Source organism: Pelobates fuscus, chromosome 4 (assembly GCF_036172605.1).
Source record: "Pelobates fuscus isolate aPelFus1 chromosome 4, aPelFus1.pri, whole genome shotgun sequence".
In the NCBI taxonomy this organism is placed as follows: domain Eukaryota; kingdom Metazoa; phylum Chordata; class Amphibia; order Anura; family Pelobatidae; genus Pelobates; species Pelobates fuscus.
The window spans coordinates 267155718-267181932 of NC_086320.1; the positions used below are offsets into that span (position 1 = coordinate 267155718).

General features: G+C 42.5%; 1 protein-coding gene across 1 annotated transcript in view; it reads left to right on the top strand.

Moving 5' to 3' along the window:
- Positions 1-26215, top strand: part of ULK4 (unc-51 like kinase 4) — a 953247-nt gene that overhangs the window by 526489 nt on the left and 400543 nt on the right. Inside the window, exon 31 of the mRNA XM_063452087.1 lies at positions 19579-19684. Within this exon, the coding sequence (XP_063308157.1) occupies positions 19579-19684 (106 nt within the window). The remainder of the gene's footprint in view (positions 1-19578; positions 19685-26215) is intronic.

The following is a 26215-nucleotide window of genomic DNA, read 5'->3' on the forward strand; positions in this document are numbered from 1 at the left end:
CCTCTAGGACTGAGTTCTCCTTTATAGATAATGGGTATACATGACCTCTGGGAGGCATGGTACCAGGGAGTAGGTTAATTTTGCAATCAAAGGACCTGTGTGGGGGTAAGGTATCGGCTTTCTTTTTGTCAAATACTGCCTTTAAATCTAGATACTGAGGCGGAATTTGTGTCTCTGTAGGATTGTCAGAGGTATTCGATGTATTAGTTAATCCAAGAGGTAAGACCTTCCGCAAGCATTTTTCTTGACAATTCTCTCCCCATGAAACTATCTCCCCTGATTCCCAATTAATAATAGGGTTGTGTCTCCTCAGCCAGGAGTACCCCAGAACTATGGGAATAGACGGAGAAGAAATGAGCATCAAGGATATATCCTCTTTATGCAGGATGCCAACAGTCAAGTTAATCGGTATGGTCTCATGAAAAATAACAGGCTCAAGTAACGGTCTACCATCGATGGCCTCAACAGCCAGAGGTGTCTCTTTTAACTGGGATGGAATAGCATGCTTGGCAGCAAAACCCTGATCTATAAAGCTCTCAGCAGCTCCAGAATCGATTAGTGCCATAGTCTTAACTACTCCCTTCTCCCACTTTAAAGAAACGGGTAACACAAGCCTGAGCTCCTTGTAGTTGTGAATAGAGGACAAAGTAGAAACACCCAAGGCCTGTCCTCTAGAGGAACTTAGGTGCGAGCGTTTCCCGAACGATTGGGACAATTTAGGCGTAAATGACCCCTGACTCCACAATACATACATAAACCCTCCCTTCTCCTGTACTGTCTCTCCCTTTCAGTGAGATGAGTACTGCCTATCTGCATAGGTTCAGGAATACGTAAGTCTTCGAACTCAGAGATTTGAAAGGTAGGCGCTAGTTTAAAGGAGGGTCTACGGGTCCTATCTCGAGTGTTCTGCCTCTCTCTTAAGCGTTCATCAATACGAGATATAAAAGAAATTAAATCCTCCAAATTTTCAGGGAGTTCTCTAGTAGCGACCTCGTCAAGAATTACATCTGATAACCCATTCAGAAACACATCTATATAAGCCTGTTCGTTCCACTTAACTTCTGCCGCCAAGGATCTGAACTCTAGTGCATAATCCACAAGTGTTCGATTGTCCTGTTTAAGGCGCAACATTAATCTAGCTGCATTGACCTTTCTGCCAGGAGGGTCAAAAGTTCTTCTAAACGCAGCTACAAAGGCATTATAATTATAGACGAGTGGATTATCATTCTCCCATAAAGGATTGGCCCATCTCAAAGCTTTTTCAATGAGCAGAGTAATAATAAATCCAACCTTTGCTCTATCTGTAGGATAAGAGCGGGGTTGTAGTTCGAAATGGATGCTAATCTGGTTTAGAAAGCCACGACACTTCTCCGGTGACCCGCCATAACGTACTGGTGGGGTAATACGGGAAGAAGCACCTACAGTGGCTACCTCTAGACCTGAGACTGCAGGAGAGATAGAAGGAGTACGTGTCTCCTCAGGTGGATTACTAGCACGAGACAAAAGTGCCTGTAGTGCCAAAGCCATCTGATCCATCCTATGTTCCATGGCGTCAAACCTGGGATCCGAAGAACCAAGCTGACTGTTTGTACCTGCAGGATCCATTGGCCCTGTCGTAATGTCAGGATCGGGACAGGGATCCAACACGCAGAGTACAAAGAGTGGAAAGGTACGTATACCGGGCCTTAGAATGGCCGGACTAACGTACCGAGAGTAAAGAATAGTCAGAGGCAAGCCGAGGTCGAGGGAACGAGAAGACAGATAAGCGAGAGACAAGCCGGGTCAGGGGATAACAGAGAAACAGGGTAGTACAACGAGCCGAGTCAAAACCAAAAGAGCAAACTAGAATACCAGAGCACTGAGTGACTAGACAAGCTAGAACCACGACAGGGCAATGAGCTGAAGTAAGGAGTAAGCTTAAATACCCTGGCTCTGGATGGAAATCACGCCTCTGACAAGTACCGATTGGATATCGGACACTTGAGTGACAGATTGCTCGTGCTAGCGTCATGACGTCACGTATTGAGCGTCCTGCTAGAAAAGGACGTGGATTCCTCGCGGCCGGTGTTTAAGTGACTGGATGAACCGCGAGGAACGGAGGAAACAGCTCGCCTGGATGGATACACCACCAAGTCTCTACCTCCCTTAGAGGTAGAGGCCTCAGGTACCCTGACAGTGTGTCAGTGAGCTTGTCTGTAGTAAGCATGTGTAGGTGTGTCAGTGAGCTTGCCTGTAGTGATCATGTGTGTGTGAGTGAGATTTTCTGTAGTGAGCGTGTGTGTCTGTCTGTCAATGAGCTTGTCTATAAGGAGCATGTGTGTGACAGTAAACTTGTCTGTAGTGAGCATGCATGTGTCAGTGAGCTTGTCTGCAGTGAGCATGTGTGTGTGACAGTAAGCTGGTCTGTAGTAAGTTTGTGTTTGTATACCAATGAGTTTGTCTGTAGTAACCGTGTGTGAGTGTCAGAGTTTGTACTATGTTTGTGTGTCTGTACCAGTAAGCTTGTCTGTGTATGTCAGTGAGATTGTCACTGAGCCTATTTGAGTGTATCAGTGAGCTTGCGTTTTTATGTCAATAAGCTTATGTGTATCAATGAGATTGTCTGTCTATGAGCCTGTGTATCAATGAGTTTGTGTGGTTTTGTCAGTGAGATTGTGTCTGCATGTGAGTACATTTATTGTATAGTAAAAACATTTTATACTGACATAATTAATATGTTGAGTTAGAAAAATAAACATGCCAATAATATATATATATATATATATATATATATATATATATATATATATATATATATATATATATATATATATATATGTATATATATACACACACACACTACATGGCACAATGACTTATGGGGCTAGCATAAACTTTTTTTCAGGGCTGCTTTGTATCCCCAGTCCGGCCCTGCAAAAAGGGGCAGAGCATGGACGTCATTACAATCATGCTGGGGGCAGGAGGGTAGGTTTTATAATTTACTTTAAAACGGTAAACTCTTTCTCAGAATATGATTAGATTCATAGACAGATTTTATGATGCACTCCAATCCCAATGTGATAAGTGGCCTAACTATCCATGTGACAATCCTGTAGATATACCTGGTTATTAACTGAACCAAGATGAAAAGTAACCACCATCTTAATAAATACTAAACGCTGTTTCACTGTTACTACTGTTCCTGTGCTAAGCTAAATCTAGCCTGACTGCAGAGGTCAATACCAAAGGCCTTATCTTCTCAAAATGCAACTTAACTTATATTCACTGAGACATTTTACTAGTCTTTTAGCTAGTAATAATAGCCAGTATTTTACATAAGGGCTGTTTCTACATATTTTTCTTGCTAAAAAGCTTTGAAGCAGGTACACAATTATGTCAGTTTAATTTTAGCATTGGTGACTAAACAGTAGATGTTTTTACAGTCTTATAAATCTTTGGTTCTTTAGCGTTTTCATTGTGTATGGACCATTGACTTCAAATTCAAATGATTCATCAACGCCTACCTGAAAAGGATAAAAGCAAATCAGCACTTTGTATGAGTTTCTAGTATTTGCTCAGCAATTTTTAAATAACGTTGCTTCTCTATTAAATTTTATGTGCATCATGTTAAGTTTTCAGTCGAATCGCAATGGTTTCTACCACAAAAATATTATCTTATTTGAAACTATGCACAAGAATGTGATCTGTTGTAACATGTTGACAGTAATAATAGGATTTCTACCCCTCACCAACTTTCTTTCCCTTCCACCCATTGGTGAGAATGGTAATGGCCAAGTAGAGTGAACATTAGTTTAACTCTTTAGGGTAAGGCCTTGGGGTATGTACATGTATAAATGTATGAGAACTGTGAATTATTTGATTAAACATTTTTGTTTACTGCTTTATCTTCATCCCTAGAAAATTGGGATGGCAACACATGACTTTAAAATATGGTCTGTCCCACAAAAATCGGACCTGTTCGGTGGTCTGCAGCTTTCCTGTTCAGCACTGAAACTGCTTAATGGTAAAAATATTTTTAGTGTCCCAAGAAATGCCATCTCACCAGATGAGGTTTGTGATTGTACAGGATCTTGTATAGCCATCTAGTAATCCTGGACTTCATGATGCAGTAGTCTAGGAATAGGCAACCTTCGGCACAAGATCTGAAGTGGTCATATAATTAAAATCATTGAGATAGAGTCCCTACAACACCTTTGTAATTAGGGAAATCTTAGCACATGTCTCTCCTTCACAGCTTGTGTAAGGTTAATATACAGAGCACAAGATCCCACTACTGTTCTCTTTTAATATGTGATGTAGGATGAGGCCATATGGCACTGAATTGATATTGGTAACATGGAATTGTACATTTTGCATGATGACTTTAGCCGGATAGGGGCTGTGCTCTGGGTTTTAGGGAGGGCCTTGGTATTTATGAAAGCACACCAAACAGGTATTACAAAAGAGGGATGTCTCTTTATTGCCTCTTTGTACCTTTAACCTTACAATAACTTTTTTTTTTTTTATTTAGTCAAGCTGGATTTAATGCACCAGTTCTATTCTGAATTAATGCAGTAACAAAGGTTGCCAGTCTCCCATTGCATACGTGTTTTTTTTATATATATATATACATAATGCGTGTGTATTATGTATTCTAGAAGTGGTCATGAGAAAATGTCTTGTATGTCCTGTGTGTGGTTATAACATTTAAGGTCTTGTGTGTATATATATATTTATTTTACAGTGTGGTTTCTTCAGACAGTGTTAAGTTCTCTTTCAGTATCCATGATAAAATGTTCACCTTAATCAGGTTTGTCATTTCTGGGTGAGCGTTACAGATAAGCACAGTCCAAAACAGATTGGCTTGTCTTCTTACACTGTGGGTAACAGCCCTAAAGGGATACCCTCTGTCCTTTGGGACCGCAATCCTGGCTGTGCAATCCCTCTGTTTAGCTGACATTCGGCTCCTAGATAAGCGATGCTCACTCTCTCTCCACGTTTTCTGCCTCAAGGCATGCTGTTACAGCAGCAGCAAAAATACATTGAGAGTCTCATGGGTGCAGTTGGTAAAGCGCTGAACTAATTTGGGACAAGACTTTAAACATGACTGAATTTTCATAGTTGCCTTTAGCGTTAAGGCTGGCATAATGAAATTATTAAAATACTGCATCAGAATATAAAAATGTTTTTTGTGAACACTAATTAGTTATTGTTTAGCAGCAAAATTAAGTGATTGTCAGTCATTGATTTCCCTTGTCAATCAGCCATAGCCTGTGAAAGAAGAGAATAACTATTAATGATCTCCCCACCAACTCTACAATAAAATAAAACATATAAATGTACCTATACATACTATAATAAAAACCTGATACTTTGATAGTGTAAATGAAACTGGGTGACTGGTCTCCGACTTGAGATCCAGACTGATCCTGCCATGTTGTCCTTCCTACTTTTCCGTACCAGGGACTACCAAAGCCTTCAAGCTATCTACTTGGGTTTCCTATGCATACTGTCTTTACAAATGTACTTGCGGTTCACATTCCTAACTTTCACAACTGTCTTTACAAAGATGTTTTTGGCTGTCTGGCCCGGACTCTACAGGTCTCTCCAGTACCAGAGAACAGTGCAGCCAGAAAGCAGGTTCTAAAACTCTGATATTGAAATCCCTGAAAACAAATATATACAATTAAAATCACAACATTCTGTCTGCCTTACGATCATATGCAAAATATATGAAACATTTTTATTTTTTATTGGGGACTAGGAATGTTCAACCAATAGATTGTGCTGGGCCACACAATGTCACTGATATTAATTATGATTTCATCACATATACCAATTCCTTAGCTAATCTTATTCATGCATATTTGTATCTTAAACAGTTTCCTAAGATGTGACAACCCCTTACTAAGACTACAATGCTTGCATGTCCTTTATTGCACAAAAAATATAAATACGGGGTAAAACTAAACCAAAAAAAAGGTATACTTATCTAATTATACACAATATTAACTTGGGTGTCACCCTGTAGAATACTATGCTGATAAGCTCCAACGTGTGAAACTGGCCTCTGCATAGATCGGCATTGGTTCACTCAGCTCCTAGCGCATGCGTTGCCATTAAATACTGCTGTGTTACATAGCAGTTTATTGAATGAGGAACATACAGAAATATAAAACAATAAGGAGGTGTATTGGCGCTTCTTAATCTTAGAGAAATGTGCAAGAGTATGTGGCAATTAGTGATACTCTTGTCACCTCAAACAGTACTGGCATAAAAAATGAACAATGAAAATCATACACTCAATAGTGAACACACAGTGAGATACTTATTTATATCAATAGATTGAGACTTCCTTGTATGGTATCTTGTCTACAGAAGTCTAGAATAAAGCACAAGTATGCATAGTAGTTATTCTATATAGAACATATAATACAATAAATGTATAGTGTATCCTCCGAGGTGCCAGTTCAGGCTGAGATGTCTGGGAATGCCGGAATCAATAGGTTAAAAATGCATTTATTGATTCACAATCAAAATAAAATATATTAATAACAATGGCCAAAAAATACAATATTTAAAGTGGTGCTTGGGCAAGCCATAAGCATGCAATTTAATAAAAGGTACCGCTATATATAAATATAATTCCAAATATAAATGTCCTTGTATTGTTAGCAGACACTTTTTGACCACCTTTGCAGTCTTCTTCAGTGCTGGATATTGATTCCTCGTGTGATCCTGCGTTTAAATCCCCCAGTCAATACTCCAAGTTGGCACACATGTGGTGATGGTGTCGCATCATATCTGGATTGGTTGTGAACTCTGTCCCTTCTGGCATTACCCTATCAGCGTCACATTTTATTGGCAGTATACTAGTTGTCTTAACTTCTGCTCCATGGTGTCCAGGTCAGGAAGCAGTACAGCATGGTTGCCAACTGTCCCATTTTTGCCAGGACAGTCCTGCCAATAACTCTCCCGGGACAGTCCCGGCAACTTGCTAGGCCATGTGCTTTCATTATTTTCACTTGGTCTGTAAAAAGGCTGAGGGAGTTCAGGAGCTGGGGGCTGTAGAGAGCTGCTGAGGGGTGGGGGACTGGGGAGAGGTGCTGGGGTCAGTATAGAGATGCTGGGGGCTGCATTGAGGCTGCTGGGGCCGGAGGGAGAGCTGACAGTCTCCCTTCCAAATTCCCAGCAGCTTCCCCGACACACAGATCCCTGCCCCGCCTCACTGCCGCAGGTTCCGCCCCATTGGTGCAAGACCTGCCCATGTGTGTTAGCTCCGCTTCTGCATTAAAGCATTGCCCCTGCTAAGCAGCAGCCCTTGCTGCAGGAGGAAGAGGCCCAAGATGGATACCTGACCTCCCAGCAACAGCCTCCAGTGCCAGGTAGGCTTGATATACTCAGCCTTGTGGGTGCGTCTGGGAGCTTGTGTGTGTGTGTGTGTGTCAGTGAGCTTGTATGCAGTGAGCGTGTTTGTGTGTGTCAGCGAGCTTGTATTTAGTGAGCTTGTGTGCAGGGTCATCTTTGCGCATGGGCACGCTGGACAGTTGTTCGGGGGCTCAACAAGCATGGGGGGCCCACCGTGATGCCCATGTGCCCAGGCAGACAGAGAAGACCTGCTTTCTTGCTGTGAGGAGATCAAAGATTTAGTGAGCATGTGTGTGTTAGTGAGCTTGTCTGAAGTAAGCTTGTGTGTGTCACTGAGCTTGTCTGTTTGTGAACTAATGTATGTTATGTTGTTTAGACAACTCTCTGACTGAAGCACATCTGCACAAGGTCTTACTATATTTGTACTTGTACTGACAGTGTCACCACTGATACCCAACTCACCTAAAAGGGATAAAATGTACCTGCCTGATATAGGTGCTCTACTGTGAATGTATCTATCGCATACCAAGTATGCATGGTACTGTTGGTGGGTTATAAAGGTCTACTCAATAAAGAGTGAATTGAGGTGGGAATTTCAAATTTTAGGTCGAAAAGTGCAGCTGAATGGGATCATTTTTCCAACTTGGCTACTTTGGCCTTATGTTTAAAATTACCATCTCAATTTCATTTAATTCTCTCATTATTGAGTACACCCTGTAATCTGCACTTACTAATACTAATGATAAGTAGGCGGAGATTAATTATGTGGGTTGACAAGAGTGGGCGGAGCTTTGTGGCAGTGGGTTTGTTAAATTTCCAAGGTAGTAATTGATAGCTGTGCTGCAAAGTGTCCCTGGAATTTTTTTTTCAAATGTTGGCAACTACAGCTATAATATGGCAAAGAGTTCAAGGTATTGCCTTGGCGATTTCCCAAATCTCAACCCGATTGAACATGTGTAGGCAGGGCAAGTGCAAGGATTTTTGCCACCCTAGGCAAAAAAAATGTTTCTGCCCCATTTGCTCCACCCACTCATGCAGACTGACATATACTGACCTAAGCAGACTGACACACATGCACTGACCCATGCATACTGAGACAGACACACACACACTTACTGACACATGCAGACTAACGCATACACACTCATCCATGCAGACTGACCTACATTCACCCATGCAGACTGACGCACACACTGACAAAAGCAGATTGACACACACACACACACACAAACACTGATGAATGCAGACTGACATGTGCACACACAGACCCATGTAGACACACACACTGACTCACACAGACACACACATACAGATATACACAGACCCATACTGCAGACACACAATGAGCCACACTATAGACACACACTGACCCATAGAGACTGACATGCACAAACACAAATTCTTCAAAAACACACATTGTGATGCCCCATTGACCCTTTTACCTTGTATTCCTGGCAGCTTCCCTTGCCCCTGCTATGCTCCCGCCCACTTTTCCCCCCACACAGGGCAAAGGGCGGGAGCGAGAAATTGAAGCGCCCTCACGCTGTTGCAGCCATGGCAGCCTTTGCGCTGTTGCGGCCATGGCAGTCTTTGTGGGGGGCCTTGCTGAGCAGGCTGAAGTGGATGCTGCCGGACCACTGTTTCAATTTTAAAAACTGCAATGATTTACATCGCATTAATAAATGGGACTTGGACACTGCACCCAGACCACTTCAATGCAGTTAAGTGGTCTGGGTGACTATAATCCAAATTAAATGTTATAATGCTGTGGCTGATAGGTGTAAGGATGTTGCCTTTCAGTTTAAAATGGCAGTTAATTGTTAGAACAAGCCCCTCCACACACACAGGTGCATATGCAATTAATGTGTGCATGTTACCTCCTGGATTTGTGCTGTACTCAAAAGCACAGCAAGTTTATATTTGTCTGTAGTTAATGAACTTAAAGAATGAAAATGCACAGTTGCCTTGCTTCTACATCTCTCTTTTTTGTTCATATTGTTATTTTTTTCAATTAATATTTTCTCTCTCTCTCTCTAACCTCAGTATATATAATGTGTGTGTAGTAGTATGAACCACAGTATTTGTTAATAAAATATTGCAATCACTGAGTCCGTAAAGCATTCAGAATTTCTTAACATGTTGTCTCTGTGCAGACTGTCAGTCATTTTCAGTGCTGCATCGAGCCTTGTAAAGTAAATGAGTTTCCCCCACCCTTGAAATGAGTGACAAACAGTCCAGCTCTGAGTATTCCAAGTACGGTATATCAAGACACAAACAACTCATTACAGCGGCTGTTTGTGAACGGCCATCAATATTTTCTCGTCTTCATGGCTCCATTTTAAAATTCGCCAGTTTTCCTCTGGACGATTTAAAGATTCAGATGTTTAACTCCCTTTAATTTTAAAAACCCAAATCACAGTTGTTCACGGGAACGTTAAATTCAATGGCCTCTGCCATAGCAAACTTGACAAGAGTCATACTTTCTAGTTTAAATTCTCTATGTACATTGTGCTAACCAATAGACTAGAAATTAAATGTGTTCATAAAAATACATTTTACCTTTTGTACCTTTGGGTACATTTGTGAAGCAAATTTACACCAACTTTACAGCAATGAAATTAAAATATGGTTAGTGGAAATGAATGTGAGCTGCTGCATATAAATACAAACATGATATCATTTGTGGCATGACGATTGCTAGTGGAGCGGTGCAATACATCCATGTGTATTCTGTGAGTTTGTGTTACTTACTAAGTCATTTACTTCTGATATTTCTCATCTTAAAGATACAGACATTTCAGATATCTCCTGATCACTCTGTAATCACTGTCAAATAGTTGTCATGGATGGTATGCATTGTATCAGCACGTTTCAATTTGCCATTTGTTTATGTAGTAATCTTGTATAGATTGTGGATTTATTTTTTGCATTTTTTTTAATTTCAAATGAGTTTTGGTATAGAAATCATATTAATAGAATAAGTGACATACTAAAGGTTGTGAATAAATAGCCCTAACATATGTAACTATCAGATATGTATGTGCTACAGGAGTGAAACAGAGCATGGATTCCTCCCCCCTCCCCCCCAAAAAAAAATATATGCATTACTTTACTGGATTATTATTATTATTATTTTTAACTAATCTTTATAAAATTGTAAATCAAGAACCGACTTTTCTTGTGTTTATGGTGCTAGAAAGCTATGGGTGCGACCGTTTATGTGGATTGGAAACACATTAGATTTCTTCTGCATCCATAGTCTTAAAGGGGTTTATTTTCTTTTTTTATATTTTCAAAATATATTTTCTGTAGCCCTTTAGACATGGGCAATTCGTATACACCATCAGCACTACACAATCCCATGTTTGTATAGTGTGTTGGTCTTTGCATTTAGTTGAATTGTGTGAATACAGGTGTATATTTGTATTGCAAGTTGATATATTTTAAATAGTTTGTTCCCTTTCTGGTCTGTAAAGTCCCCCCGCACTACTGTATCTCTATCACACACACACACACCCTCCACACGTGCTTATTTCTCTCACCCCTTTCTGTCCCCCACATGTGTCTGTTACACCGTTTCTTATCACTTGTGTTTCTCTGTCTTTCTCCCACTTTGTCTGTCTTGCTTTAATGCCCAAACCCCTTGTCTCTTCACCCCACTTACTTTTTCTCCTTTCACCCTCTTGTGTTTCTTCTCACCTCCCTCCTACCCATTGTGTGTATGTTTATCAATCTGCAGCACTTTTGTGTGCCTCTCCATCCCCTTACTCCCCCTCATGTGCCATGTCATACCTAACCTAATTGACTTGTGGTGCAGCCAACTAGAACTGTTGCAGAGGCTATGTGTCCTCTTCTGCCCTGTTTCACTGGTGGTCTGAACACACAATGTGCAGCGTGAACACGCTTAGCCTCTGCCACACCTCCATATTACAACAGGTGAGCGAACATGGACTAGATGGGGATGTCACTCAGGGACCACTGCTCACAACCCAGTGAAAAAAAAACGTTTATATTACGAATCATAGATTAAATGTATTTAAATAATTACTGCATAGTGCCCCATATCATTTTTGCCCCTAATTGTTAGAGGTGTCTTTTAGACATCAGGATCCCCTTTTCGGTAAGAAGCAGCTGTTAAAACAGTTTAACCTTTAGTCACTTGTAATCCTGCACTTGGACAATATTTTCTCTGCCATCTGATCTGTCTGCACTCATGTCCTCAGGCCCTATGACCATTTTTTCCAATAGATTGCTTCTCATAGAGAAGCTTTGTGAACGTAATGTGCATGTTCTGCTATTGCTGTGATGTGCCAATCACTCATAGAGAAGCATTGATTCTATGAGAAGCATGAATTAAAAATTGATTGTCCTCATGCAGCGCGTGAACATCAAGAACCAAGTTTGACTCGGTTCTGGACACAGAACCACCTTCTACTGTTAGGGTAGAGCCACTGGAGGTGTGTTTAGCCCTGCAATGTATTTCCAATCAAATTTGCAATAGAGAGCACATACATTTGACAAATACCAAATAAAAGGATTCCGTCTTTAGATGATATTCCTCTGAGTATCACACAATGTATTTATCAACCAAAAAAACACGCATGCCGTTACTTAATATTAAATTAAGCTTCCTTAAATATTTGTATTTATTTTTTTATAAAACAAACTTTAAATAAGTAAGACACAAAAATCACAACTGATCAGGCTAAATAAAGTACCAAAAAGCATAATATAATAATGACACAACCAGAGCTGGACCTGAGTCACAACAATTCCCCCAACATTTCGGCAAGTTTAGATGACTTTCTCAAGGGATGTTTTACATTGTGGGAGCAAAACAAGGGCACTGCATCGAGACTTCTTGAAGATAACGTGGTGTGGGTGCTTTTAGTATCACTTTAAAACGGTTCTCTGTACCATTGTGGGAAATTAAACTGATCTTCAGTTAATGTGAAAGTTGGACAAAAGCCATATGTTTTTAAGTACGATACAGTTGTAAACACAGCTAAAAAAAAAACACATGTAGACTGTATTAAAACATCTGACTAGTCAGCTTGTTTAATTTTCCAGTGTGACTTAGATAGTGAAGTCTGAAACAAAGAGTAAATGGAAGTGCTGGTAATAGCATAACACATTGTATATTTTGAAAATAATAAGGGTTACCTTCAGACATGTTTCTTTGCAATGCCCTTGGTGTTTTATCGCTGTCCTGCTTAAACACTGAAGCAATTAGTTTTGAGAAGGCTGATTCTTCAGGGTCCAGTGCTTCCATGTCTTTCATTTGAAAAAGCTGCACATTTTAATGAAGTTGTTTCATCTGTGTTGCCAAACACTAGAATTTTGCTGCTTCAATTCTAATTATCTCAGTTGGCGATTGCTGTGTTTTATTAAAGCTGTCAAATGTACTGTTCATTAAATGCCCACGGTTTGCGGCATGTCTCCCACAAATATCAGGTTTCCTTACTGATGAATGGACATATTTTATCCATAAATATTGCAATTCTGATGTACCAATCACTATTAACGTGGTATGGTTGTTTAAGAGGACCAATGATCAGAACAGAAATTTGATTAATGATGTAAATTCTCTAGTTTTTTTGTGTGGGAACATTTCACAAGGAACTTAAAGGGCTATTTTTTTTTTCTTTGCTAGTGTAATCTGAAATGTCTCTAGTATGTGAATGAAGTTCATGGATGGGCTAGGTAATGCCATTCAGATTGGTGCTATTCCTTCATGTACAATATATAAGCTGGATGGGTCAAGTCATTCAATTTATACATGTAATTAGTCTTCTGTGTTCAGGCCAGCATGATCATCCCATGGTGGCCAATTCGGTATAGGCACATGAAAATTCAGGCACTCTAAAAATTCTGTACATGTTCATTTGACATCAGAGTGTCCCCATCATGGGAGTTAAATTAAAACTACACCATAACATAAACACCCATTTCATCGAGTGCCATCTTGACATTGCCTTCTTGATTTTGCAATGGAACCCATAGTGAAATAACCATTGATGGGAAATCTGGAGCTTGGCAAATGCTTGATGTAGCGAAAGCCACTTCGCCACTGTGGTTTGGAGGGGGCTGCTTGCCCGCCTCTTATCCTGTGACTACGGTCCCTGGGCGATTTGGCCCTTTATGCACGGTATTTGGGCATACTGTGGGTTATTGGGCTGCCCCAGGATTATGGGCCCTCTCATCAGCCCATACGAAACTTAAACCCCATGGCATTTGAACTGTGTTTGTGGCATCTAAACGCTGTTTGGATATGTTGAGCGCTCAGATCCAAGCCATCTGGGGATGGGTTGAATGTGGGGGTTCTGTTTAGTATAACAGGAGTTATGTATTTTTATGTCTTTTGGTGGTTGCTGGTAACATGTGCTTAATGGAGGCTGTGTTTGTCCCTGGATATAATTAAATCAGCTTCTCCATTGTCTCCAGGATAGAGGATTCTGGGGAACTAGTTTGAGCTTCTAAAAACCATGCTTCCAGAAGGTCAAATGCACATTTGTACTAACTTTTGAACCCCTGGTCCAATTCGTATGATTTTTGAGTATGTTGTTCCCCCGAATGAATTGATTGTGTATATGTATTTTTATGCGAATGTGATGTATATTTTGGGAGTTATGAATGTTGTGTAAAAACTGTATTTTCCCTACCTAGGATAATTGTATTTTCCTGTGTGTACAGATAATTAGTTTACAGGTAGAGGGGAGGGCTATGTGTGGGATGTAACTATTGTGTGATTGGTTAATGTACGTTACTATGTGTGTCCCTCCCCTTCATGGGAGCACCTAATAAAAAGGGCTGCAAGCTAGCAGCCAGAGAGTTCTATTTTTACCCTCAACTTGAGTCCTGTCTCTTATTGGGGGAATCTGCTACAAGGGATTGCTATGCTAGGCATATTCCCTTGCTATAATCACTGAGCTCTTATAAGAGCTTGTTCCTGCTTCGTTCTGAAGGGAGATAGCTGCAGCCTGCGGTGCTTATGGTGTCTGGTGGAGTACTTGGAGTCCTCTGGAAGCGCTAGGAGCATCTTTCAACGGAGGTACCCAGTCGGGGTGCCAGGCGATCCGTTACATTGGTGGCAAGCGGTGGGATGGCGTCCTAGTGCGAGGAGAAGCAGCTCAGAGACACCGGTAACGTGTGGAGTTGTGCAGCATCCCTATCTTCAGCAACATAATGGAACCAGCAGTGGCTACAGCAAGCATGGCGTATAGCTACTCCGTACTAGAGTTTGGCACGATGGTAGGGTTGCGCCTGAAGTTTTACGGACCCAATCCAGAGGAGAAATACGTGCGGTTCGTGTGGGACATGGTGACCCGGAACCTACAACACAGGGCGTTGAGGGAAGGCCAGTGGGCACGTTGGGAGAAACTCCAGCCACAGGTAGAGTGGGACGAGGAAGAAACCGAGGTGTCCGGTGGAGATGGGACCGAGGTCTCTCTACCGGCCCTACAGGGATGCTGGGCACCCGGCCCAGATCCCCAGCGGCAGTATGTTTTACAGGGAGGGGAGACAGTCGGTCTCACTCCCCAGCGGCAGAATGTGTTATTGGAGGAAGAGACAACCGGTCTCCCTCCCCAACAGCAACCAGAGGTACCCGAGGTAGAGGACCTCATAGACTGGTCCTGGGAGGACCCCCTGCAGGCAGGTGGAGATGGGACCGAGATCTCTCCACCGGCCCTACAGGGATGCTGGGCAACCGGCCCAGATCCCCAACTAGAGCTGGAGTTACAGAAAGTGGAGAGCATCGACCTCCCCCCCCAGCAGCAGCCGGAGTACCAGGGGGAGGTAAGTGATATTTCTCCTCCCCAGTCAACTCCTTTGTTCCCTGACCCCCCAGCAGAAGAGCTGGCAACTGGGCAGAGCGCAGCTGGCCTCTGTCCTCCCTTGTTTCCTTCCCCTGAGCCTGACTTTCTACAGGCTGCCTCAGCGGAAGAGCTGGCAACTGGGCAGAGCGCCGCTGGCCTCTGTCCTTCCTTTTTTCCTTACCCTGAGACTACCCCAGCTCTGACCCCGGAGCAGAGCACATCGGGCATCTGGCCCCCAAGTACTCACAGCCATTTGCCCAGCAAGGCCGAGGGTGCCACAGTTTCACCCCACAACTTGGGACCTACAGGCCAGTATGACTTATTGTTGGGGGGCCATTCTGTGAATTCTTTATTGTGGGGGGGCTACACTGCTAAATTTGTTTTGTGGGTGGGCTACTCTGTTAATTTTGTTTTATGGGTGGGCTGCACGACTAATCTAGGTACTGACCGGCAGAAGGTCAGGTACCTGGTTAGTCTACCCCCGAATGGGAAGATATGTAGTGAAAGCCACTTCGCCACTGTGGTTTGGAGGGGGCTGCTTGCCCGCCTCTTACCCTGTGACTACGGTCCCTGGGCGATTTGGCCCTTTATGCACGGTATTTGGGCATACTGTGGGTTATTGGGCTGCCCCAGGATTATGGGCCCTCTCATCAGCCCATACGAAACTTAAACCCCATGGCATTTGAACTGTGTTTGTGGCATCTAAACGCTGTTTGGATATGTTGAGCGCTCAGATCCAAGCCATCTGGGGATGGGTTGAATGTGGGGGTTCTGTTTAGTATAACAGGAGTTATGTATTTTTATGTCTTTTGGTGGTTGCTGGTAACATGTGCTTAATGGAGGCTGTGTTTGTCCCTGGATATAATTAAATCAGCTTCTCCATTGTCTCCAGGATAGAGGATTCTGGGGAACTAGTTTGAGCTTCTAAAAACCATGCTTCCAGAAGGTCAAATGCACATTTGTACTAACTTTTGAACCCCTGGTCCAATTCGTATGATTTTTGAGTATGTTGTTCCCCCGAATGAATTGATTGTGTATATGTATTTTTATGCGAATGTGATGTATATTTTGGGAGTTATGAATGTTGTGTAAAAACTGTATTTTCCCTACCTAGGATAATTGTATTTTCCTGTGTGTACAGATAATTAGTTTACAGGTAGAGGGGAGGGCTATGTGTGGGATGTAACTATTGTGTGATTGGTTAATGTACGTTACTATGTGTGTCCCTCCCCTTCATGGGAGCACCTAATAAAAAGGGCTGCAAGCTAGCAGCCAGAGAGTTCTATTTTTACCCTCAACTTGAGTCCTGTCTCTTATTGGGGGAATCTGCTACAAGGGATTGCTATGCTAGGCATATTCCCTTGCTATAATCACTGAGCTCTTATAAGAGCTTGTTCCTGCTTCGTTCTGAAGGGAGATAGCTGCAGCCTGCGGTGCTTATGGTGTCTGGTGGAGTACTTGGAGTCCTCTGGAAGCGCTAGGAGCATCTTTCAACGGAGGTACCCAGTCGGGGTGCCAGGCGATCCGTTACACTTGACAAATAATACTGGATTAGTCCAAAGTTGCCATCTATTGTTTTGTTATGTTGTATTATGTTGGACCAGTAAAATACACATTACCCTCTGGACAAGTTCTGATTTTTTTTTCTTCTTTATTTTGGATTCATCCACATTAAGGGCAAGATAAAACCCCAAATCCATTCCCATAGTAGTCAGCAATATTAGAGTGGTGTGCTTGAAAGGTGAGAGTTTCACATATGCTTGGCATTGGAATGATTTAGGCATCAGAGAAAAGTAATCTCAATCCCATGAAGCAATGGACCAAAATCACAGCTCTAGGAACTCCCCAGAGTCACAATGCTGTAAATCATCTAGGCTTACTAATCATAGGAGAACTTCCAGTGGATAGGCTGTCCTCCATACAAGTGATGGTAGCCCTACAGCCTCCAGTTGTCTGGATAGAGCACAAAGCAAGGCATCCAGGTTTTCTCTAATATCAAATTCTCCGGAAGGGCTCTTTATGGCATCAGAAGAGCCTCACACAGCCTGCATGAAAAAAAAGTTTATTTTTCTATCAGATGTTAACTTATTTATTTATACCTCCTGCTCTGTAAATTGACCTTCTATCACACACAGGAGGGTCTAGAAGGCCATTAACAGAGCAGGAGATAAGACATTCTGCATTCAACATAATGCATTCAAAAATGTTAGATCTCTCTTTACAGAAAGTGTTTATTAAAGGGATACTATAGACACCAAAGCAACTTTAGCTTAATGAAGTAGTGTTATTGTATAGATACCCCTGCAGTCTAAATACTCAATCATCTGCCATTTAGGACTTACATCACTTTTGTTTATGCAACCCCTCCCACAGTTGTGACTCACACAGCCTGCATAGGATTTCTTTTTTTTTCTTCAATCATATGTTAATTTGATTTAGAAGTTTTAATCTTCTGGCCACCGTGACCATTTAAATCATTGAAGTGGTCATGGTGCTTGGAGTAACCCTTTACGAGCCGTTAGCTTAACTACATTGTTGCTCATTGGTGAAAGACTGCAATTTGTGATGGATAGGGTGCTGTGGCATCATTTGCCAGCTACAGTAACAAGCAAGAACAGAATATTTTAGAATGGAGAAGGTTTGAAGGAAGAAGGCGGCAGTGTTAAGATCCAGAATTCTGCAACATTAAATGTATGTGTATAATTTAAAAAAATTATATACACACACTGACAAAAAAAACACACACCCTGACACACAGATGCACATACACAGATGTGTGCGCAGACACAGAGAGAGAAAGAGATAGATATACATACATACACACACACACTCACAAACACCGACATGCACACAAACACTCATACACACACACACACACGCTCATACTCACACACACACACAAACTCATACAAGTGTTTTTTTTTTTTTTTTTTTTTTATATATCCAGCCACCCTCCTGTTAGCTTACATTATGTGCTAGGAGGGTGGCTTTGAGTCCTGCTGGTGGTGGGAGTGAAGGGTCTGGAGCTCCTCGTGCTCCTTTCCCCTGACGCTGTGGCTGCCACCTCCCGCGCGGTCTTCTGCAGGATGCTGGGAGGAAGTGACAGGATGTCACTTCCTCCCAGCCGGCCTACATTACAGGGACCCAGTCGCAGTTTTAAAGGATTGCGCAACCCGACTGGGTTTAGCAGTAATGTTTCCCCGGTGCTATGATTATAGCACCTGCAATCATTCTGCGGCACCACTGTGTACACGACACAGTTTGGGAACTGCTGGTGTAGCAAATTATCTTGGCTTAAAGCTGTTAAAATTCATTAAAGTTGTGTTATTGCCTGGAGTGCCCTTTTACGTTTATCAATTATAATTTAGTAATAGCTATTTCCTCAATACTCACTTGCTAGAGTAAAAATCAGTAGTCATTGAATCCAGCTCCTGATGTATAACACTTGGTTAATATAAGTCAGTTCATGGCCACTCAAAAATAAATCAACTAAATATATATTTTACTTTTTTGCTGTGACATTTTTTTATAGAAACCTAGCTTTTTTTAATATGTTGTCTTATAATATTCATAAAGGAAGCATTTTAGCACATACTGCTTTATGAAATACAAGAACAATGTGTCCACAAGTAATCTGAGCAGAATGACGCTTCAAGATCGCTTGCACAATGTATTTTATTTCTACTGCAAAAGGTACACCAAATTATAGTCTGAGTAATAAAGATTTCCCTTGAACACATATGCAGTCATTGCTAGCCATTGTAATTAAACAAAATTATGCATTTGTTACAGAACACTTCATAAAAAATTTAGCAATTACATGAATTCTCTTTGTCTCCACCACCACAATATAATTCCAAGGTACAATTTATAGAGCCTACTGTAGTACGAATTGGACACCGCATTTGTCTTGCATGACAAATTAATGACACTGTTTGAACACACTTTGCGCAAACATTCCCATCTATCATTCTATCAAAGTACCAGCATGAACTTCTTAATAGCTTCCCTTTTTTGTTTTTTGTTAAAAAACTGACTTAATAGTTTTTTTTTTCAGTTCTATTTGGTATGTGGTCCTTAGACATGAATAAAGGATATTGTCAATGTGGTGTTTGTAAATAAATCTCTCTTGTAACATGCCTTAGAAATAATTAGACCCAATGGTGGCAGGCAATAAACGAATCATTTATCTTCTTCTTGGAGGGAATGTATCCGAAAACATTTTCAGTTTGGCAAAGGACAGTTTTTGTGATATATAAGGCAGTAGGGATGTGTTCAGTGTGCAATCAAGTCACCCTCGTGTAGTACACGGCTCCAAAGCTTCTGAATCTATCCGCCAGTAATTAGGAATTGGACATATTGATAGACACGGAATAGTGTAATGTGCTCATTGTTTGCATTTGGCTTATTACAGGCACATCAAGACAATGTTCTGGGTAATGTAATTCAGAACGTGATCTCCTTATTATACAACTTGGTTGCCCAAAAAGATACAAACATGAAGCTTCTCTATGAGCAAGGTAAGTGTTCTACAAAGTTTACATTTAATTTAAAGACATTATCAATTATTTAAGGTTTACTCCAAATAAAAACAGTATTTTAGTAAAACCATGTTATTGATTAGAGTAACCCTTGCTGGAATGAATGTCCCCCCCCAAAAAAAAAAAAAACAAAAAAACAAAAGAACCTTTGATCCTGTGCCAAGGCCAAGTTCTATGTGCTGCTTGATTCTCCTTTAGGGATGTCAATTCTCCCTCACTGGTGGGGGAGGAACATCCCAGAGGACAGGCTGAGAGGAGGACTTTTGCGGCATGAAGGACATAAGTCCTGCCTCCATTGGTGTTACGGCCTTTCGTCAACCGCTCTGTGTGCTGACAACAGACTCCAAATATGCACTGAATTAATATCTGCAAAGACCGAATACTTGTTCCAGGCTGGTTAATGACAATTCCAGAGGTAGATGCACAGCCCTGACAACTGAGTGCTTTAACCTTTTATAAGCAGTGTTCTCAATAAAACACTACAAAGAATCCAAGGATCTATGGCTACCTTAAATCTCTGAAGTAGTTATGGTACTTGGAGTAAACCTTTAGTAAAGCAATATTGAAATTTTGAAAGTTCACTCTATATTCTATTTACTTTTTAATGCGTGTATTAGAGCATATGTTTACTGATTGCAAAATGAAACGAACTAGGAGAACGTATTGTTCAAATTAAAACAGTATAACGATAAAAAATAATGAAAAACATGATGTTTTCATTGTGCTATTGAAATTGATAGCAATTTTTATATATATATATATATATATATATATATATATATATATATATAAGTGGATAGGTAATACATTGATAAACACAAATACACACACCAGTCAAGCCATAAGACTTGCTTTCCCCCACAGAAATCTCATTTTAACAGTGCTCTCATTGTGTTTCAAAGCTGTTGTATACAGCAAACACATACTCCAAGAAATCCATGTATGAAGTGGAATTGAGGCAAAAATGTGGTTCTTTTGTTGAGCTCATTTGCATATGCCTACCCAAAACTCCTTGCAGTAGTGCGAGCACTGTTAAAGTGAGATTTATGCGGGAAAAGCAAGCCTTATGGCTTGACTGGTGTGTGTATTTGTGTTTTGCAATGTATTAACTATCTACTTATTTCAGGTGGAAGGGGTTATCATCCACACTTTTTTCCCCACCACAACTCTGTTGGTATGTAATAAATAAAAAAAAATATATATATATATATATATAATATAACAAGGTCTTTGTGATAGTTTTCAAATAAAATTTAACTTTTATTAAATCCATATAAAAGTCAATGTTTGAGCCCCCACATGGAGCTTTCATCAGGACAAGAAAGCTTCAAACTGACACATTTTTCAGATTTTGACTTCTGATTTCAGGAGGACTCCTGTGGAGATTGCAAACTGCCTCATGGGACAAAATGGTGATGGGGACGTGAGCTCTTCCTATTCCTTAGAGTAAACCCCTTTCGATCGGGGTGCTGGTGCTTCGTACGACCTTCTTACAGGTCCCAAACCCAAGCAACCCACTGCTGACGATCTAGTCGCAGTAATCCAGCTAAAGGCCAGGCTAGCTTAACTGAGGGCCAACATTGCGGCCAAAGTGGCCTTCTTTAAGAATGCCTTTGAAGGCGTCACCTCTCACATTGCCCTGCTGGAGACCTCATCAAGTACACACGACTCAAGATTGACACCAGTGGAGCACAAACTCCAGGAACTAGCAAAGCACCAAAATGGCAACCACTGACAGGTTAGATGCCTTAGAAGATCAACAAAGTTACAACTTAAAGATTCGGTGCATACCAGACTATGTGAGTGTTTTCGATTTACCTCACATTGTCTGACAACTGATAAACCTCCGGTGGCCACCAAAACAAGCCAAAGCGGTGAGGCAAGGCATGTTTTGCCTGCTAAGCCGACAACTGCACCATCAGCCGCTTATGCTGACCGAATTGTCTGCTTCCATTCCCTACAAGACAAGGCCTTCTTATGGCTGAGGCCTGTGGGAAGACCAATGGCTACTAGTAAGCCATTATTTGTTTTTCACTCATGTCCCACTTTTAACTAGTATATCAAAGAAAAGCCAAATTAAAAAAAGAAAATCTGCTCTCCTGAGCGCTCATTAGATGCATTGTTTAGGCGTTGGGCTTGTCACGTATGCTTCGTATCCATGTGGCAAAAATGGAGATAATTACCTTCCAAAGATTGAGGGGAGTGCCGCTCGGCGGTCTTCTGCCATGATGCCTGGTTTGTGCGGCATGTCGGTTCACGCCGGCCGCTGCGAACAAACACAATTATATAGCCCCACTTCCGTCCACGGTAAAGACTATGTCAACGTGCGGGTGACGTCATGTAATAGACGCACACGCACGTTTTGGCATCAAGGGCTAGGTACAGCCAATCAGATCTGCAAGAAGGTTATTTAAACTCACTCCTTAGCTCATTGCCCTGTTGTGGTTTCCATTAGATGGTTATCCGAGAGTGTGTTCTTGATCGTGTTATACTGGTTTTTGACTTTGGCTTCATTTTGACTTCCCTGATTTCTGGTACCCTTGACTTTTCCTTATCGCTGTGTCTCGTTCTGTGTCCCTGACCTCGGCTAGTTTTCTGACTTTTGTCAGGTATGTTAAGTCCGGCCATTCTAAGGTCCGGTTAGACGTTATCCATGGTTCTAGGGTGTGATACTATTCTGCGTGCTGGATCAATATAATCCTGACATTACGACAGGGCTACTTGTCAAAATTAAATCCGCCTTTGATGTCAGGGTTTGGTTATGTATATACAGTGCCACACGCAATGGTGCATTGCTCTCGTAACGGTTGTCTAATATAGCCTAGGTGACAATATTGGTATATACTGGCATGGAAGAAGACTACAACCAATCCTGAAAGCATAGTGTATCTTTCTCTCTCTAGTTTGCGTCTAGTGAATGAGTATATATTGCTGTGTTATGTAGGCATCTTTACGGGACTGCTAACATATAGGTGCTTTAGCATACCATGTGTTAGTGCAACCTGGAGCGAACATTGACAAACAGAGTAAGCATATTTTTATAATAGAATACATGCCAGGGAGAAAAGTAGCATACTAATCAGTAAAGCTATGCAGCCTGCCATCGTACATGCAGAGTTTAAATATTAGGATACCAGAGGTTTGTGACCCTTGGGACACATGTAGTTAAGCAGTGTGAGCAAACTGTGATGTAATGTAATTACTGCAGACAGTGATGAGAAAGATAGGATTGAGTCACTTCCGGGAGGATAGGAACAAACTATGCAATATCACTGCACAATGTGGTTTGAGGAAAGCAGTATCAGTTGTATTATGAGAGAGCTTTTCCCATGCGTGCTTTTGTAGGCCCCCCAGAATGCTCGTACTCCATCAGTCCACCACGGTTGGACCTAACCCACCAGCATAGAGTTCTGTGGCACCGTGAGCACTCAAAGTCCAAATCAGTCCACCGGACCCCCCCCAACAAGAGTCCATGCACTGACCGTCTCCTGCACCTCTCCAACACCACTTAAGATTCTGCAAAGTGCCGGACCCTCATGCCTCACCCAGTGCCGTCCACATACTTGGGACTTCGGCATTTCCCACACGGCCACTGGTACACCGTAAAGGTCTGTGTATTCCTGTCCCACATGACTCACTGCGCCAAGGACAATTTTCTCTGGGCCCCCCTCAAACCCAAAAGCAGGGACTGTTACTTCTCCAGGGGGTAAGCTTCGCGGGGGATCCCTCCCCAGGACTGCAGCTGTTAGGGTCATCGGAGCAGCGTAAGAAAGCTTCTCTAAGATGGCCTCAGCAGCCTGGCACGGCCACCGAGAGGGGTGAATTTGTGGTGACACTTAAGATATCATGTGTGACATTGAACTACAAAAACAAAAAAAACTATATATATGTAAAAACTATGATATATTTTCATGCCAGACCAGGCCTTCTAGAATATATGCTAAATGCCTTACATTTGCTTATTAACAGTGTGACAGGACCGAGGTAGAAATGTGTTCAGACAAATGTAAAGTGGCAGCTCTTGTCAAGTCTCATATACTATAGACCTTCAAAATGAGATATAAGTAAAATAACTGCATTTTAAACGCTTATAAAACTTCGACATTCACAATATACGCTGACACTAATAAATCAAGGTACACGTTTTTAATGTATTTCCTTAATTAATATACAGCTGTCTTAGGCCATGCTGAAAATTTGAAATTAAACTATGTAGTTGAATTGATCAGTGTGTATTCACTAGTCATAATAATTATAATGCATAGAGGCGGAGCCAACGGCTGAGCTGCATGGACGTGTTCTGCTAGCTCTCCCAAAAAGCCACCAGCTAATCCGTCCACATCGAGCTGGAAATAAATGATGGGTCACCCCAAGAGATCCCAAACCCCTCAACATCAAACGGGGAAACCCCCGGCGAGCAAACACGGCACACTAACCAAATTCTACCGTGACCACACGGAACCCCAGCAGGAGGCTGCGGGCCTATCCATGGCGCCTGAATCCTCTCAGGACGGCTCAGCACCCTTGAGCCCGGAAGGATCCATGAGGTCCACAAACCCAGAGGACATGGAGCTCAAGGAGCTTATACGAAATCTACCCACTAAAGACGACATAGCAAACTTGCTAGGCAAAATGGAAGCCTCCTTCAAGGCACGCCTAGACACCATTGGGACAGATGTCCGCAAGATGGGAGATAGTCACCTCACTGGAAGATGATCGCGACCTGCTCAGTGCACAAGTGCAGCAACTTCAAGCTGCTATGAGCACACACACATCCACCATCTCACCATTCTACCGCTCACTAGATGATGTGGACAATTGGGGACGCCGTAACAATCTCAGGATTAAGGGCTTACCTGAACAGGATCAAGAAGATATAGGAGCATCTCTAAACTAATTATTGAATCTACTCCTAAATAGACCACGAGACACCCAAATCCTGCTGGATAGAGCCCATAGAGCCCTAAAACCAAGAGGCGCACCCTCCGCAGCACCAAGGGACGTGATCTGCAGACACCACTACTGCTCCGTAAAATAAGACATCCTGAGGGCGCTGCGACAGACCTCACAACCGCTGCTGTACCAGGACTCCCCGGTGCAGATCTACCCGGACCTGTCTTGGGCAACCCTACAGGCGAGAAGGATCCTGAAACCCATCACAGAACAACTCAGGGCCAGAAATATAAAATACAGATGGGGCTTTCCCTTCGCCCTAATTGCCTCACACATGGGATCTACCCACCAAATAACATCAATCCACGATGTTCCAGTGTTCACAAGAGCTATGGACTTGCCCAACACGTAAGTGATGGACTGGTATGGCACATACCCAGGCTCATCCACGACTCAACTCTCCCAACAAAGCAGAAGCCAAACTCCAGCTAAAAGAAGGAACAACGAACCAGGTGGAACATGGCGTAATATGGGCCCATCCACCCCGAGATCGTCCCGTCACTAAATTGCCCCCACTGCAACCACCTGGGAAGTGTTTGCAGAAATCGAATACACGCACATCTCCCGATGCACGTCTAATCCCCGACACGGTGAAGAATTGGCCTAGACCGGCACGCAGCCTGATGTGAACGCAGATCGGGACAAAGGGACAGTGCGTTAACCGTCCCATGAGACTCTACCACCCCCCCCAGTCTATCCACCTGGCCGGATACCGACCCCGTTTGTGCTGCCACATGGCGGGTATGTCCCCCCTCCAATACGCACACAGATAGACATTCTGCTCCCACTCTAATTTATCTCTGGGTCTCCTGCCCAGATCTGGGCCCAGGGGGAATCTACACCTGGGCCGGGTTGGGGCCTGCCTTCTCTCGCCCCCTTCCCCTCCTAAAATGGGCCGGCTTGGCACCTGGGGGGAACGGAGCGGGGGGACCGCGGGTCTGACCGGGCCTGGGGAGCAGATGGGGTAGATCGGACGAGCTTGACGACCCCAATGGGCGAGGGCTTGTCGACACATGCTGGGCCATTGAACAAGACTGTGATGTATCTCTCTGCTTTTGTATTGAAATGTGTGCTGTGTGGGGGGCCCGTCGCGGTGTCCCCGTGGTCACCGCGGGTACACCGGGACGTTGATTTTACCAGGGGTTAACGTGCACCATACAGATATGGGGAATAGCAGTAACAAAGACCGAAGTATCGTTATCGCAATTATACACTGATAGGCTTAATTCCCAGGTACTCACCCTTAACACTAGAGGTCTCAACTCACCCGAGAAGAGATCACTAACCCTCCATGAACTGCAAAAACAGAAGGTGGACATCGCTTATCTACAAGAGACCCACTTTAAGAAGGGGGTCGCACCCTCTCTTAAAAACACAGAAGCAAAGAAGAGAGGGGTAACCATCCTTATCTCCTCCCAGATCCCATTCATACTCAAAGACAGCCATACAGATGACTCAGGTAGACTGATTCTGGTAAAAGGGCTTATCGGACACAACATGGTGACCCTAGCCAATCTATGCTTACCCAATAGGAACCAATGTCGATCCTTTAGAAAA